Here is a 17,088-nt window from a genome sequence, read left to right as displayed (position 1 = left end):
ACATGATGATCTACCTGGTCAACAACAGAGGTAATATAGGTAGTGAGATTATAGCTAGAGTGTTTTAGAGTACTGTATGCAGTCTGGACAGATACAAGACAATGGATTCACTCTGAAGTGGCAACACTGAGATAAATATGCTACATATAATAATAATAATAATAATAATAATAATAATAATAATAATAAGGAGCTACAATACAAGTCATCTTACATGCCAGACTTAATATTCAGCGACAGACTTGTCTGGTCCCACGAGACTACAATAAAATATACTCAAATGAAACCAATACACTTTTCAAAAATGTACATAACATACTTTCACCCCTCCTCATCTAGTCAGTAATGCTTTTTCTACGTTCCTATTTCTTAATTAACATTCCATGTGAGATAATGTTCAACTAGGTTGTGGACTGGGTTATGTATCTCCTATTACTCATTAACTACAATATCATACAGAGAGAATCATGTTTAAAAACCAAACGCATGCAGTCTACGAGACCACAGGTATGGAGCAACTCCCTGTGCTTTGCTGAGTACATACAATATGTTTATCGAGAGTGAACCGTGTACCAACTGCCAACTGAGTCTACAATATGGTGAAAATATCTATGAATGTGGATAAAGGGTGATGGTATTACTGTATGTATCGTGCAGCCCATACTGTAATCTCTGGACTATAAGCAGTGTGTCTGCAGTGTAAACTCTGGCTTTGGTAAGCTTCATATACTGTGCCAACATCTCCCTCCTACTGTTAGAGGTGGACCCTCTCTCCCTCCTCCTCCTCCTCTCCCCTCTCCACTCTCGAGCCGTATCATTGATCTCCTGATCACACACATTAGTAACACAGAGACTCATTCAGCCTGCTCAAGTGTGACCCCTAGATCTCCTCACACCTCTCCTTCTCCTCCTCTTCTTCCACTCTTCCTCCTCCATCCATACCCTGAAGACAATCTGATCCTTCGCTCCCTCTTCTTTCCGAGTACATTTTGGATTCTGTTCACATGTTCTTTATAAGCGGCCGGGCCAGGGCTGAGATGATTGTTGGTATAAATGCGGTTAGGTGGTGAGTGGCTTGGAACGGGGAGTTATTAACGGACACTTCGGGGTGGGCAGGCTGAGGCAGGAGCTCCATGGAGCTGTGACAAAATGGGCGGGGAAAGGGACAGGGACACTCATCCCTCCGTTTGGCCCCCTGTCTGCCTGCCAGGCTGTGTGTGTGTGTGTGTGTCGTTAGTGTGTTTGGTTGGCCTCATGTCTTCCCGCTGCTGCCTGTCAGAATGAGGCCACCTGGACGGACGAGGCAGGAATAGGAAGTGGAAGAGAGTCGGAGAGCAGAACAGATATGTGACAAGGGGTGTGCTGCTGGGTGCTCACTCTACATAGCAGATCACAGAGAGATTGACATCCACAGGCTCTTGAGAAAACTACATCTGTCTCATTGTATCTACCTCTCCCTTCCCCCCTCCCTCCCTACCACTCCTTCTATCTCTCTTTTCCTCCCTCTGCCTCTCCTCTTTTCATATTGCAGTCGCTCTCTCCTTAATTTTGGGTCAGTCACAGTGGTCAGGTATTCTGCCACTGTGTACTCTGAAATTGCATTCTAGTTTTGTTAATTCTATCCAATGTGTTAAGTTATTCTCTTTTTGTTTCTCATGATTTGGTTGGGTCTAATTGCATTTCTGTCGTGGGGCTCTGTTGGATCTGTTTGTGTTTGTGAACAGAGCCCCAGAACCAGCTTGCTTAGGGGACTATTCTCCAGGTTAATCTCTCTGTAGATGATAGCTATGTTATGGAAGGTTTGGAAATCATTTCCTTTTAGGTGGTTGTAGAAATTAATGGCTCTTTTCTGGATTTTGATAATTAGCGGGTATCAGCCTAATTCTGCTCCACATGCATTATTTGGTGATTTACGTTATAAACAGAGGATATTTTTGCAGAATTCTGCATGCAGAGTTTCAATTTGGTGTTTGTCCCATTTTGTGAATTCTTGGTTGGTGAGCGGAGACCCCCGAATTTTATGTTCCTTTTGATGGCATAGAATGCCCTTCTTGCCTTGTCTCTCAGATCGTTCACAGCTTTGTGGAAGTTAACTGTGACGCTGATGTATAGGCCGGGGTATGTATAGTTTTTTGTGTGCACTAGGACAAAAGTGTCTAGATCGAATTTGTATTCGTGGTCCTGACAACTGGACCTTTTTTGTAACACCATTATTTTTGTCTTATTGAGATTTACTGTCAGGGCCCAGGTCTCTCTTTTTCTGAGTCCCGCTCCCTCTGTCTGTCTTCCTCTCTCTTCCTTCTCTCATCACTCTCTTTTCCCCTCTTCCTCTCTCTTTTCCCCTCTTCCTCTCCTCTGTCGGATACCACAGCCTCTCTCTGATCATCAGTCAGTCAGACAGACATCAGTGGGAAGAAAAGAGGATGCATGGTTGAACCCCCTAGTGACTGATGTCCAATCAGACCAGCATGCTCCACTCTCCTCTCTCCACAGGACACTTAGCTCACTGGGTAAATAATGACCCAAGCTCAAGCCTCATCAGCAGGCCACGGAGCTGAGGGCTGAGCATCCCCCTCCAGTGTTACAGTCTGTCACAGCAGCACTGACAGAGAGACAGAGACACAGAGAGAGAGAGAGAGAGAGACAGAGACAGAGAGAGAGAGAGAGAGAGAGAGAGACAGAGACAGAGACAGAGACAGAGACAGAGAGAGAGAGAGAGAGAGAGAGAGAGAGAGAGAGAGAGAGAGAGAGAGAGAGAGAGAGAGAGAGGAAAGCTGTCAGACAGAGACAGAGACAGAGACAGAGACAGAGAGAGAGAGAGAGACAGAGACAGAGACAGAGACAGAGAGACAGAGAGAGAGAGAGAGAGAGAGAGAGAGAGAGAGAGAGAGAGAGAGAGAGAGAGAGAGAGAGAGAGAGAGAGAGAGAGAGAGAGAGAGAGAGAGAGAGAGAGAGAGAGAGAGAGAGAGAGGAAAGCTGTCAGAGAGAGACAGAGACAGAGACAGAGACAGAGACAGAGACAGAGACAGAGACAGAGAGAGAGAGAGAGAGAGAGAGAGAGAGAGAGGAAAGCTGTCAGACAGAGACAGAGACAGAGACAGAGAGAGAGAGCGAGAGAGAGAGCGAGAGAGAGAGAGAGAGAGAGAGAGAGAGGGAGGGAGAGAGAGAGAAAGGGAAGCTAAGAAGCCCCGGGGGGAATAGCGCAAAATCAAATGATGATCACTGTCTCTTAGTCATTGATAGCTGCCTGACATATTGAATCGTTTCACTTCTTACGGAGGACAGTGTTGTCTTTCTCAGCAACATTAATGGGATTCATGGTCATAGACTAAGACCTTTCAGGACTTATGGGGTTGACACTGTAAGAAGAACTGTAATGAATATGATATGTAATAATAGGACTGTCTCAGTCTGAGAAGAGAAACCCTATAGGTTTCTTGATTTTTGATTTTTGATTTTAGTAAATCATTTTTACTTGTTTTTCTCCCCAATTTCGTGGTATCCAATTGGAAGTTACAGTCTTGTCCCATCGCTGCAACTCCCGTACGGACTGGGGAGAGGCGAAGGTAGAGAGCCATACGTCCTCCGAAACACGACACCGCAAAGCCGCACTGCTTCTTCACACACTGCTCGTTTAATCCGGAAGACAGCTACACCAATGTGTTGGAGGAAACACCGTACAGCTGGCAAACGAAGCCAGCGTGCATGTGCCCGGCTCGCCACAAGGAGTCGCTAGAGCGCGATGGGACAAGGACATCCCGGCAGGACAAACCCTCCTCTAACCAGGACTACGTGGGCCAATTGTGCGCCGCCTAATGGGTCTCCCAGTCGCGGCCGGCTGCGACACAGCCTGGGATCGAACCCAGGTCTGTAGTGACGCCTCTAGCACTGCGATGCATCCCTATATACCACTACAGCTCTGTTGGTCATCCCAATACCCCAACAGCCTTGTAGGTCATCCCTATACCACTACAGCTCTGTCGGTCATCCCTATACCCCTACAGCTCTGTTGGTCATCCCTATACCCCTAAACCTCTGTCAGTCATCCCTATACCCCTGCAGCTCTGTCAGTCATCCCTATACCCCTGCAGCTCTGTCAGTCATCCCTATACCCCTGCAGCTCTGTCAGTCATCCCTATACGCCTAAACCTCTGTCAGTCATCCCTCTACCCCTACAGCTCTGTAGGTCAATCTATACCCCTACAGCTCTGTTGGTCATCCCTATACCCCTAAAGCTCTGTCGTCGTCCCTCTACCCTAAAGCTCTGTCGTCATCCCTCTACCCCTACAGCTCTGTTGGTCAATCTATACCCCTACAGCTCTGTTGGTCATCCCTCTACCCCTACAGCTCTGTCAGTCAACTCTCTACCCCTACAGCTCTTTTAGTCAATCTATACCCCTATAGCTCTGTTGGTCAATCTATACCCCTACAGCTCTGTTGGTCATCCCTCTACCCCTACAGCTCTGTTGGTCATCCCTCTACCCCTACAGCTCTGTTGGTCAATCTATACCCGTATAGCTCTGTTGGTCAATCTATACCCCTACAGCTCTGTTGGTCATCCCTCTACCCCTACAGCTCTGTCGGTCATCCCAATACCCCTACAGCTCTGTTAGTCAATCTATACCCCTACAGCTCTGTTGGTCATCCCAATACCCCTACAGCTCTGTTAGTCAATCTATACCCCTACAGCTCTGTTAGTCAATCTATACCCCTACAGCTCTGTTGGTCATCCCAATACCCTTACAGCTCTGTTAGTCAATCTATACCCCTACAGCTCTGTTAGTCAATCTATACCCCTACAGCTCTGTTAGTCAATCTATACCCCTACAGCTCTGTCGGTCATCCCTCTACCCCTACAGCTCTGTTAGTCAATCTATACCCCTACAGCTCTGTTAGTCAATCTATACCCCTACAGCTCTGTTGGTCATCCCAATACCCCTACAGCTCTGTTAGTCAATCTATACCCCTACAGCTCTGTCAGTCATCCCTCTACCCCTACAGCTCTGTTGATCAATCTATACCCCTACAGCTCTGTTGGTCATCCCAATACCCCTACAGCTCTGTTAGTCAATCTATACCCCTACAGCTCTGTCAGTCATCCCTCTACCCCTACAGCTCTGTCAGTCATCCCTCTACCCCTACAGCTCTGTTGATCAATCTATACCCCTACAGCTCTGTTGGTCATCCCTATACCCTTACAGCTCTGTCGGTCATCCCTCTACCCCTACTAAGTTATTAATACACCACCAGAGACTGACTACGTTATTAATACACCACCCGAGACGGACTACGTTATTAATACACCATCAGAGACTGACTAAGATATTAATACAACACCAGAGACAGGCTACATTATTAATACACCACCAGACTGACTACGTTATTAATACACCACCAGACTGACTACGTTATTAATACACCACCAGAGACTGACTACGTTATTAATACACCACCAGAGACGGACTACATTATTAATACACCACCAGACTGACTACGTTATTAATACACCACCAGAGACTGACTACGTTATTAATACACCACCAGAGACGGACTACATTATTAATACACCACCAGAGACTGACTACGTTATTAATACACCTCCAGAGACCGACTACATTATTAATACACCACCAGAGACTGACTACGTTATTAATACACCATCAGACTGACTAAGTTATTAATACACCACCAGAGACTGACTACGTTATTAATACACCATCAGACTGACTACGTTATTAATACACCACCAGAGACTGACTACATTATTAATACACCACCAGACTGACTACGTTATTAATACACCATCAGACTGACTAAGTTATTAATACACCACCAGACTGACTAAGTTATTAATCACCACCAGACTAACTACATTATTAATACACCACCAGAGACTGACTACGTTATTAATACACCATCAGACTGACTAAGTTATTAATAGACCACCAGAGACGGACTACATTATTAATACACCACCAGACCGACTACATTATTAATACACCACCAGAGACTGACTACGTTATTAATACACCATCAGACTGACTAAGTTATTAATACACCACCAGAGACTGACTACGTTATTAATACACCACCAGAGACGGACTACGTTATTAATACACCACCAGAGACTGACTACGTTATTAATACACCACCAGAGACGGACTACATTATTAATACACCACCAGAGACTGACTACGTTATTAATACACCATCAGACTGACTAAGTTATTAATACAACACCAGAGACAGGCTACATTATTAATACACCACCAGACTGACTACATTATTAATACACCACCAGATTGACTACATTATTAATACACCACCAGAGACTGACTACGTTATTAATACACCATCAGACTGACTAAGTTATTAATACACTACCAGAGACTGACTACGTTATTAATACACCACCAGAGACGGACTACGTTATTAATACACCACCAGAGACGGACTACATTATTAATACACCACCAGAGACTGACTACGTTATTAATACACCTCCAGAGACTGACTACATTATTAATACACCACCAGAGACTGGCTAAGTTATTAATACACCACCAGACTGACTACATTATTAATACACCACCAGAGACTGACTACGTTATTAATACACCACCAGAGACTGGTACTAAATACACCACCAGACTGACTACATTATTAATACACCACCAGAGACTGACTAAGTTATTAATACACCACCAGAGACTGACTACGTTATTAATACACCTCCAGAGACTGACTACATTATTAATACACCACCAGAGACTGGCTAAGTTATTAATACACCACCAGACTGACTACATTATTAATACACCACCAGAGACTGACTACGTTATTAATACACCTCCAGAGACCGACTACATTATTAATACACCACCAGAGACTGACTACGTTATTAATACACCATCAGACTGACTAAGTTATTAATACACCACCAGAGACTGACTACGTTATTAATACACCATCAGACTGACTACGTTATTAATACACCACCAGAGACTGACTACATTATTAATACACCACCAGACTGACTACGTTATTAATACACCATCAGACTGACTAAGTTATTAATACACCACCAGACTGACTAAGTTATTAATCACCACCAGACTAACTACATTATTAATACACCACCAGAGACTGACTACGTTATTAATACACCATCAGGCTGACTAAGTTATTAATAGACCACCAGAGACGGACTACATTATTAATACACCACCAGACTGACTACATTATTAATACACCACCAGAGACTGACTACGTTATTAATACACCATCAGACTGACTAAGTTATTAATACACCACCAGAGACTGACTACGTTATTAATACACCACCAGAGACGGACTACATTATTAATACACCACCAGAGACTGACTACGTTATTAATACACCATCAGACTGACTAAGTTATTAATACAACACCAGAGACAGGCTACATTATTAATACACCACCAGACTGACTACATTATTAATACACCACCAGATTGACTACATTATTAATACACCACCAGAGACTGACTACGTTATTAATACACCATCAGACTGACTAAGTTATTAATACACCACCAGAGACTGACTACGTTATTAATACACCACCAGAGACGGACTACGTTATTAATACACCACCAGAGACGGACTACATTATTAATACACCACCAGAGACTGACTACGTTATTAATACACCTCCAGAGACTGACTACATTATTAATACACCACCAGAGACTGGCTAAGTTATTAATACACCACCAGACTGACTACATTATTAATACACCACCAGAGACTGACTACGTTATTAATACACCACCAGAGACTGGTACTAAATACACCACCAGACTGACTACATTATTAATACACCACCAGAGACTGACTAAGTTATTAATACACCACCAGAGACTGACTACGTTATTAATACACCTCCAGAGACTGACTACATTATTAATACACCACCAGAGACTGGCTAGGTTATTAATACACCACCAGACTGACTACATTATTAATACACCACCAGAGACTGACTACGTTATTAATACACCACCAGAGACTGGTACTAAATAAACCACCAAAGACTGACTAAGTATTTAATACACCACAGGGACTGACTGCACAACCCAGACACTGTAACACTGTTAAGACACTGTAACACTGTTAAGACACTGTAACACTGTTAAGACACTGTAACACTGTTAAGACACTGTAACACTGTTAAGACACTGTAACACTGTTAAGACACTGTAACACTGTTAAGACACTGTAACACTGTTAAGACACTGTAACACTGTACAGTATCAGTGTTACAGTGTCTGGGTTGTCCAACAGTTGGATTACATCTGACGTATAGTACAGTGGAGAGAGGGGAACCTGTTATGAGCGGATTAGACTGGGATTAGGGATTGGACTGGTTGTCAGAGAGGTCGCAGAGAGGTTGCAGAGAGGAAAGAAGGGGAGAAGAGAGGAGGAGAGGAGAGAGAAGAGAGGAGAGGGCTGCCTTACATTACAGTTTTGTGGATTGTCTCGATGGCGTGCTCCAGTTCATCTTTCTGGTCCGGGACAAAGCGGTACTCTGACACGTATCCCGACACATGTTTGTACGGGTCGTAGTCGCCAAGCTCGGCTGGAGAGAAATAGTGAAAGAAAGACACATGAGCACAGGCATACACACGCACACACACACATTTTGACTGTGAGAGATCACATAATACAAGGAACAGTGGCATCACATAATACTAATCTCTATTTTTATTAACTATTTATACCTCTTTCTCTCTCCTGTCTGTCTCTGTCTGTCTGTCTGTCTGTCTGTCTGTCTGTCTGTCTGTCTGTCTCTCACTCTTCTCTCTCGCCGTCTCTCTCGCCATCTCTCTCTCTGTCCCTCTCTCTTTGCGTCTCTATCTATCAGTGTGTCTCTCTCTCTGTGTGTCTCTCTCTCTCTGTGTCTCTCTCTCTCTCTGTGTGTCTCTCTCTCTGCCTCTGTCTCTCTGCCCCTCTCTCTCATCCTTTCTCTCTCTACCTCTCTCTCTCTGCCCCTCTCTCTCTCTGCCCCTCTCTCTCTCTGCCTCTCTCTCTCTCTCTCTCTCTGCCTCTGCCTCTCTCTCTGCCTCTCTCTCTCTCTGCCTCTCTCTCTCTGCCTCTCTCTCTCTCTCTCTCTCTCTCTCTCTCTCTCTGCCTCTCTCTCTCTGCCTCGCTCTTTCTGCCTCGCTCTTTCTGCCTCTGTGTGTACTCACACTGTATGGCCAGAGCAGCCAGCTGGGCGCTGATGTCGAGGGGACAGGGGATTCTGCCCTGTAGTACGTCCTGCTTCACCTGCAGGAAGAACTGATACCTACAGTACCCAGAGACACACACACACACACATCCATATAGCACATGAAACACAGTACAAGCTATTTCATATTGTCATAGATAAGGACATAACCTGTAGTCTGCATGTAATCTTTTATACTGTATGTGATGCTGTGAAGGCCAATTCAATAAAAAGTAGGGAGATGATAACACTGTTGTGTGACTGGATGATTGGTTAATGATATAATGTTTAGCAGGGGTAGGCAACCCTGGTCCTGCAGACACTTCATGTTTTTTTAATGGACCTGGAAGACCAGGTGTGTTGAATTTAGGCAATCACTGAACTGATCAATGAGCTCAGTTGGTCAGGTGTGGTGCCTAGTTGGAACAGAATCCTGCAGTACCTCCGGTACTCCAGGAACAGTGTTGACTACCTCTGATATATAGCATAGCACAATGATATTATCTGGAGAAATCTAGAAATCTAAATATATACCTTGTTATTTCTTCTTTTAGCTTGCAGGGATTTTCAGCATAAAATTTTACCCCAAAATAGAGTGTGTATGGAGGCCCTTCTGAGAGAGAGACAGAGAGAGAGAGAGAGAGAGAGAGAGAGAGAGAGAGAGAGAGAGAGAGAGAGAGAGAGAGAGAGAGAGAGAGAGAGAGAGAGAGAGAGAGAGAGAGAGAGAGAGAGAGAGAGAGAGAGAGAGAGAGAGAGAGAGAGAGAGAGAGGAGAGAGAGAGAGAGAGAGAGAGAGAGAGAGAGAGAGAGAGAGAGAGAGAGAGAGAGAGAGAGAGAGAGAGAAACAAAGATAGAGAGAGAAAGAGACAGAGAGATTTCAGCAGCAGCAAACTCTCTGTATCCAAACAGCTGAGAGGCTTTCAACTCAACTGAATGCAGAGAAAGGAAGAGATACTTACTTGTTATTAAATCTTTGTGTTCTGAAAGGGTTTTCGAGGGGTCTAGCCAATACTGCAAACAAAAAACACAGAAGACATTCAAATGACATACAAAAATGACAGCCATAATGATTATTTGTTTACATAAGTAGTATCATAATATAATATAATATCGTAATATACAATATGTAACTAGTAGCCTATGTGTACATGAACAAATACAGAATGTACTGTAACAAGCTATCTTGAGCATGAGTATTCAGTAATCTCGGTTAACCCAGAACTAAAGTATTGCGTAATGGGTCAGATGCTTGATTAAGTTCTGGGTCCATAAGAGTTAAGAGAAGAGGTCAAATGAGGATCAGAACTACAATGAAGCGATCCACCTTTTTTTTCTCTTTGCAAGTCTGTGTAACAAATGTCTCATCCCCTTCCAAAATTCGAAAGATGCTAATACCTGTGAAATCGTGATTTGTCCAAATAACCAGTGACAAAAAACACAAGCACAGGAACTAATGCTGCTGATCTCACACATCCCGTTGTATCATGACAGATATACCGTACCCTTTATGTTTACATAGTCTGTCCATGAGAGATTCAGTATTCAGTAATTGGCTGGAAGAAATGGAGAAATGTACTTTGTTATGTAAAGTCATGGCTGAGTGGTGTATGCAGTGTGTGCGTGTGTGTGTGTGTGTGCATGTAGTGTAGTGTAGTGTGCAGTCAGTGTATTGGACGGGGCTCAGGCAGCTCCAGAGCGGGACGTTTAGTCATGCTAACTCTGGCATAATACTGAAGCCGCATTAAAACCAACTTTAATAAATGGTCTCGTTAAAAAGGAGTGTGAGTCATTCAAATCTGCATCAGTAAAACATGGATTTTAAACAGGTCACAGCATGCTGCCACAGAGGCAAAAATCAAACACATGAAGCTTCTTCTTTATTGGCTTCTATTCATTATCTTATACTGTACTGGTATTTTGGAATTGCGATCTATTTTTTATTTCGTTGGACATCTGGCTCTCACGTCAATGAACATCTGATTTGGGAACATTCCTGCAAGACTGCCTGGGTTACTGTGCACAATTTCCTTATATCACGTTGATGATGGACATTAAATTATCATATATACAGTACCAGTCAAAAGTTTGAACACACCTACTCATCCCAAGGTTTTTCTTTATTTTGACTATTTGCTACAGTGTAGAATAATAGTGAATACATCAAAACTATGAAATAACACATACGGAATCACGTTTTAACCAAAAAAGTGTTAAACAAAATATATTTGAGAATCTTCAAAGTAGCCACCCTTTGCCTTGATGACAGCTGTGCACACTCTAGGTAAGTCAGTTAAGAACAAATTCTTATTTACAATGACGGCCAAACCCTAACCAGGCCAATTGTGCGCCGACCTATGGGACTCCCGATCACGACCGGTTGTGATACAGCCCGGGATCGACCCAGGGTCGGTAGCTGTGATACAATACCTTAGACCGCTGCGCCGCTCGGGAGCCCACAAAAGCTCTGAAGACATGTACATTACATTCAATGACCCTATGTGACAATAGACATAAACAGTGTGTAGGTCTCCATATTCATCTGTTTATCACTGGTTACAGCAGCTACTGCGCTGTGGAGTCTATTTGTGGGATGTTGTCGAGCTTCTTATGATCATGAATGCAAACTGCTATTTTTAAATCATTGTTGTGGAGGTCATTGTGAATGCGAACTGCAATTTTCTAAACATTGTTGTGGAGCTCGTTGTGAATGCTAACTGCTATTTTCAAATCTTTATTTGCAGTGTTGTCACAGTGACGCCTTGCTTTGCTGTGATATTGTATCAGAGCTCCCAAATGTCATTGCAGCTCATGCTTCTCCTGGGAGCCATCGGTACAGACAGATCGACAACAGTGTCATTGCAGCTCATGCTTCTCCTGGGAGCCATCGGTACAGACAGATCGACAACAGTGTCATTGCAGCTCATGCTTCTCCTGGGAGCCATCGGTACAGACAGATCGACAACAGTGTCATTGCAGCTCATGCTTCTCCTGGGAGCCATCGGTACAGACAGATCGGCAACAGTGTCATTGCAGCTCATGCTTCTCCTGGGAGCCATCGGTACAGACAGATCGACAACAGTGTCATTGCAGCTCATGCTTCTCCTGGGAGCCATCGGTACAGACAGATCGACAACAGTGTCATTGCAGCTCATGCTTCTCCTGGGAGCCATCGGTACAGACAGATCGACAACAGTGTCATTGCAGCTCATGCTTCTCCTGGGAGCCATCGGTACAGACAGATCGACAACAGTGTCATTGCAGCTCATGCTTCTCCTGGGAGCCATCGGTACAGACAGATCGACAACAGTGTCATTGCAGCTCATGCTTCTCCTGGGAGCCATCGGTACAGACAGATCGACAGCAGTGTCATTGCAGCTCATGCTTCTCCTGGGAGCCATCGGTACAGACAGATCGACAACAGTGTCATTGCAGCTCATGCTTCTCCTGGGAGCCATCATTACAGACAGATCGACAACAGTGTCATTGCAGCTCATGCTTCTCCTGGGAGCCATCGGTACAGACAGATCGACAGCAGTGTCATTGCAGCTCATGCTTCTCCTGGGAGCCATCGGTACAGACAGATCGACAACAATGTTTCTCTTCCTCTGTTTTTAACAACTTAACACGGTGAAAAAACACAGTGATAAACAACAGTCTGTTCACTTCACATCAGCATCAGACACCGGCAGCAAACATTCAAAACAAACGTGAGTGCCTTTGTTCACACAGTTCACACGAAACAGCATAAGGACTCAGCTCTTTTAAAATTGAGACTGAAATAAATATTATTATTCGCTCAATGTTTTATGCTTTAGCTTGACTGTAGGGCATGGTAGCTGATATCGCGTTACGGAACTGCTTACATTTCTACTATAAAGGAATAGCACCGCACCCCTTGCATGAAGAAACAGCTTCAAGTCCTGTTTTATGTGCATTCCATATATTTGTATATGAATGTCTGGTGATGGTGCTACTAGCCAAGCTGAACATGGAAATTGTTAGAGGAGGGGAAGAGTCTGTGGACTGAATCTTTGGATTTTGGGGCATGGAGATGAATAAATGTTAGCGTAATGAGGTAGGCCAGACTAGGATAACCTATTTCAGACTAAAGTAGGTCACTGAAAGATGCTGTGTGGTGCACCCTCGCCATTCCCTCCCACCTAAATCCTCACCCCACCACACTACAGATGGGCACCAGGGCCGTGTTCATTAGGGCTCATCATAGCAAAATGTATCAAAAAGTTTTTAATGGAAAATAGAAAACAAGTGTTTCTCATTGGACAAGTTCAAGTAGTCCCTCACTGTTTCAAAGCAATTCAAATGTTATTTGTCACATGCGACGAATACAACAGGTGTAGACCTTACAGTGAAATGCTTACTTACAAGCCTTTAACCAAAGCTGTTTTAAGAAAAATACCTAAAAAAATAAATAAATAAAAGTAACAAATTATTAAAGAGCAGCAGTAAAATAACAATAGCGAATAGGTTTTGTCGTGCCCTCTTCACGACTGTCTTGGGGTGCATGGACCATGTTAGTTTGTTGGTGATATGGACACCAAGGAACTTGGAAGTTCTCAACCTGCTCCACTACTGCCCCGTCGATGAGAATGGGGGTGTGCTAGGTCCTCCTTTTCCTATAGTCCACAATCCTTAGTCTTGATCATGTTGAGGGAGAGGTTGTTGTCCTGGCACCACACGGCAAGGTCTCTGACCTCCTCCCTATAGGCTGTCTCGTCGTTAACGGTGATCAGGCCTACCACTGTTGTGTCATCGGCAAACTTAATGATGATGTTGGAGTCGTGCCTGGCCATGCAGTCATGAGTGAACAGGGAGTACAGGAGGGGACTGAGCACTCACCCCTGAGGGGCTCCTGTGTTGAGGATCAGCATGGCGGATGTGTTGTTACCTACCCTTACCACCTTACCGCCTGTCAGGAAGTCCAGGATCTAGTTGCAAAGGGAGGTGTTTAGTCCAAGGGTCCTTAGCTTAGTGATGAGCCTTTAGTGCACTATGGTATTGAACGCTGAGCTGTAGTCAATGAATAGCATTCTCACAGAGGTGTTCCTTTTGTCCACGTGTGAAAGGGCAGTGTGGAGTGCAATAGAGATTGTATCATCTGTGGATCTGTTGGGGCGGTATGCAAATTGGAGTGGGTCAAGTGTTTCTGGGATAATGGTGTTGATGTGAGCCATGACCAGCCTTTCAAAGCACTTCATGGCTACAGATGTGAGTGCTACGGGTCGGTAGTAATTTAGGCAGGTTACCTTAGTGTTCTTGGGCACAGGGACTATGGTGGTCTGCTTGAAACATGTTGGTATAAGGACAGGGAGGGAGAGGGACATGGAGAGGTTGAAAATGTCAGTGAAGACACTTGCCAGTTGGTCAGCGCATGCTCGGAGTACACGTCCTGGTAATCAGTCTGGCCCTGCGGCCTGTTGACCTGTTTAAAGGTCTTACTCACATTGGCTACAAAAAACGTTATCACACAGTCGTCCGGAACAGCTGATGCTCTCATGAAGCCAGTGACTGATGTGGCGTACTCCTCAATGCCATTGGAAGAATCCCCGAACATATTCCAGTCTGTGCTAGCAAAACAGTCCTGTAGCTTAACATCTGCTTTATCTGACCACTTTTTTATTGATCGAGTCACTGGTGCTTCCTGCTTTAGTTTTTGCTTGTAAGCAGGAATCAGGAGGATAGAGTTATGGTCAGATTTGCCAAATGGTGGGTGAGGGAGAGCGTTGTACACGTCTCTGTGTGTGGAGTAAAGGTGGTCTAGATTTTTTCCCCTCTGGTTGCACATTTAACATGCTGGTAGAAATTGTATATTTTCTTTCGTTTTGTGCCTAATGAATACAACCCAGAACACACCGGAACGGATATTGGTGTCCAGGGAAACGTGATTAGAGCTATGTCTGTGTGATTGAATTAGAATAAGTTAATTGAATTGGTTAATCTTATCTAATTTGCAATAATAACATCAGTGCAGCTGTTGTGTTCCAGTGCATGCTAATTTATGCAAATGGGGGGGTTGAGGATTAGAAAAGTGGCTGACAGCGACAGGACGTCAGCCATCATCCATGGACAACCAGACAAAGACAGAGGGGTTCCACTCAGAAAGACAACCTGAGAAACAATCTACTTCTGATTTCTCTAACTGGTAGTCATCTTCCAATGAACAGCGACTGACTGGAGGAGAACAAAGTAAGAAAACCTTTGGTAACACATTACTTAGAAAATAACCTTACACTCTTAGAAAAAAAGGGTACTAAAAGGGTTCTGCGTATAGTAGACAGTTAATGGACTACATCTATGTGAATTCATGGCACCTGCACAAAGCCCCTGCAGATCTATTTACATTTTTATATCTGCAATACTTATTGAACACATCAAGGTGTTTATTTTTATTACATGGGATTAGAGTGTGTTCTATCTATCAGTATGAGAAAGGCATGTCTTTCTGCCCTCCAACACAGCTCAGTTGCCAAGTGACTAGAACTGATAAATTATAGAATGATAGATAATAAATTAAAAGGCTCTGTCATCATGAGGCAGACAGTTTGATTGACAGGTCGGACTGAGAGGCCCAGGCTCTGTTCTAATATCTCTATTAGTTCTAGAATGAAGATTGATCCACAAGAATGAACTAAACACTGTATTGGGAGTGCATTTTAATTACGGCTAGGGGTTCCGCTAGCGGAACGTTTCGACAACGTCCGGTGAAATTGCAGAGCGTGAAATTCAAAATAAATTATTAGAAATAACAAGTGCAATACACCAAAATGAAGCTTAACTTCTTGTTAATCCAGCCACCATGTCAGATTTCAAAAAGGCTTTACGGCGAAAGCAAACCATGCCATTATCTGAGGACAGCACCCCATCAAACAAACACATGACAGTCATATTTCAACCCACCAGGCGCAACACAAAACACAAAACTCGAAATAACGATATAATTCATGCCTTACCTTTGAAGATCTTCTTCTGTTGGCACTCCAATATGTCCCATAAACATCACAAATGGTCCTTTTGTTCGATTAATTCCGTCGTTATATCCCCAAAATGTCCATATATTTGGCGCGTTTGATTCAGAAAAACACCAGTTCCAACTTGCCCAACATGACTACACATTATCTAATAAGTTACCTGTAATCTTGGTCCAAACATTTCAAACAACTTACCTAATCCAACTTTAGGTATTTTTAAACGTAAATAATCGATCAAATTTAAGACGGGATACACTGCGTTCAATAGCGGATAAAATGAATGTGGAGTGAGCTTCAGGTCGCACGCCCCAAACAAAACAGTACACTTGGCTATACAACCAGAAAGGAAAGGGCTACTTCTTAATTTCTCAAAGGAAAAACATCAACCAATTTTTAAAGACTGTTGACATCTAGTGGAAGCGATAGGAACTGCAAGCAAGTGCCTTAGAAATCTATATCCACATAGAAATCCCATTGAAAACACAGTGAACTCAACAACAAAAAAATCCTGGATGATTTGTACTCGAGGTTTCGCCTGCCAAATAAGTTATGTTATACTCACAGACATTATTGTAACAGTTTTAGAAACTTTAGAGTGTTTTCTGTCCAATTATATGCATATCCTATCCATATATTATATGCATATCCTAGCTTCTGGGCCTGAGTAGCAGGCAGTTTACTTTGGTCACGCTTTTCATCCGGACGTGAAAATACTGCCCCCTATCCCAAACAGGCTAAGCGATGTGCTGGTGTAGATATTGGAGCATTCTGGAACCTCAGTCATCTTACTACAACTTCAGCCTCAATATTCTGGAGGGTTACACCAGGAGAGGGCATTGATATTGTAATGAA

At 43.6% G+C, this 17,088-nt stretch overlaps 1 protein-coding gene across 3 annotated transcripts in view; it reads right to left on the bottom strand.

Annotated features, from left to right (window-relative positions):
- The window catches only part of LOC129811448 (band 4.1-like protein 4), a 119,078-nt gene that overhangs the window by 48,291 nt on the left and 53,699 nt on the right, over positions 1 to 17,088 (bottom strand). For all 3 annotated transcript variants that reach the window (XM_055862755.1, XM_055862764.1, XM_055862772.1), the window contains exons 4-7: positions 10,210 to 10,261; positions 9,786 to 9,864; positions 9,232 to 9,329; positions 8,501 to 8,621 (exon numbers count right to left, since the gene is read on the bottom strand). In XM_055862755.1, coding sequence (XP_055718730.1) covers positions 8,501 to 8,621; positions 9,232 to 9,329; positions 9,786 to 9,864; positions 10,210 to 10,261 — 350 coding nt within the window. The remainder of the gene's footprint in view (positions 1 to 8,500; positions 8,622 to 9,231; positions 9,330 to 9,785; positions 9,865 to 10,209; positions 10,262 to 17,088) is intronic.

This window comes from Salvelinus fontinalis, chromosome 2, assembly GCF_029448725.1.
Source record: "Salvelinus fontinalis isolate EN_2023a chromosome 2, ASM2944872v1, whole genome shotgun sequence".
NCBI lineage: Eukaryota > Metazoa > Chordata > Actinopteri > Salmoniformes > Salmonidae > Salvelinus > Salvelinus fontinalis.
This window is presented reverse-complemented; position numbering and strand designations above follow the sequence as displayed.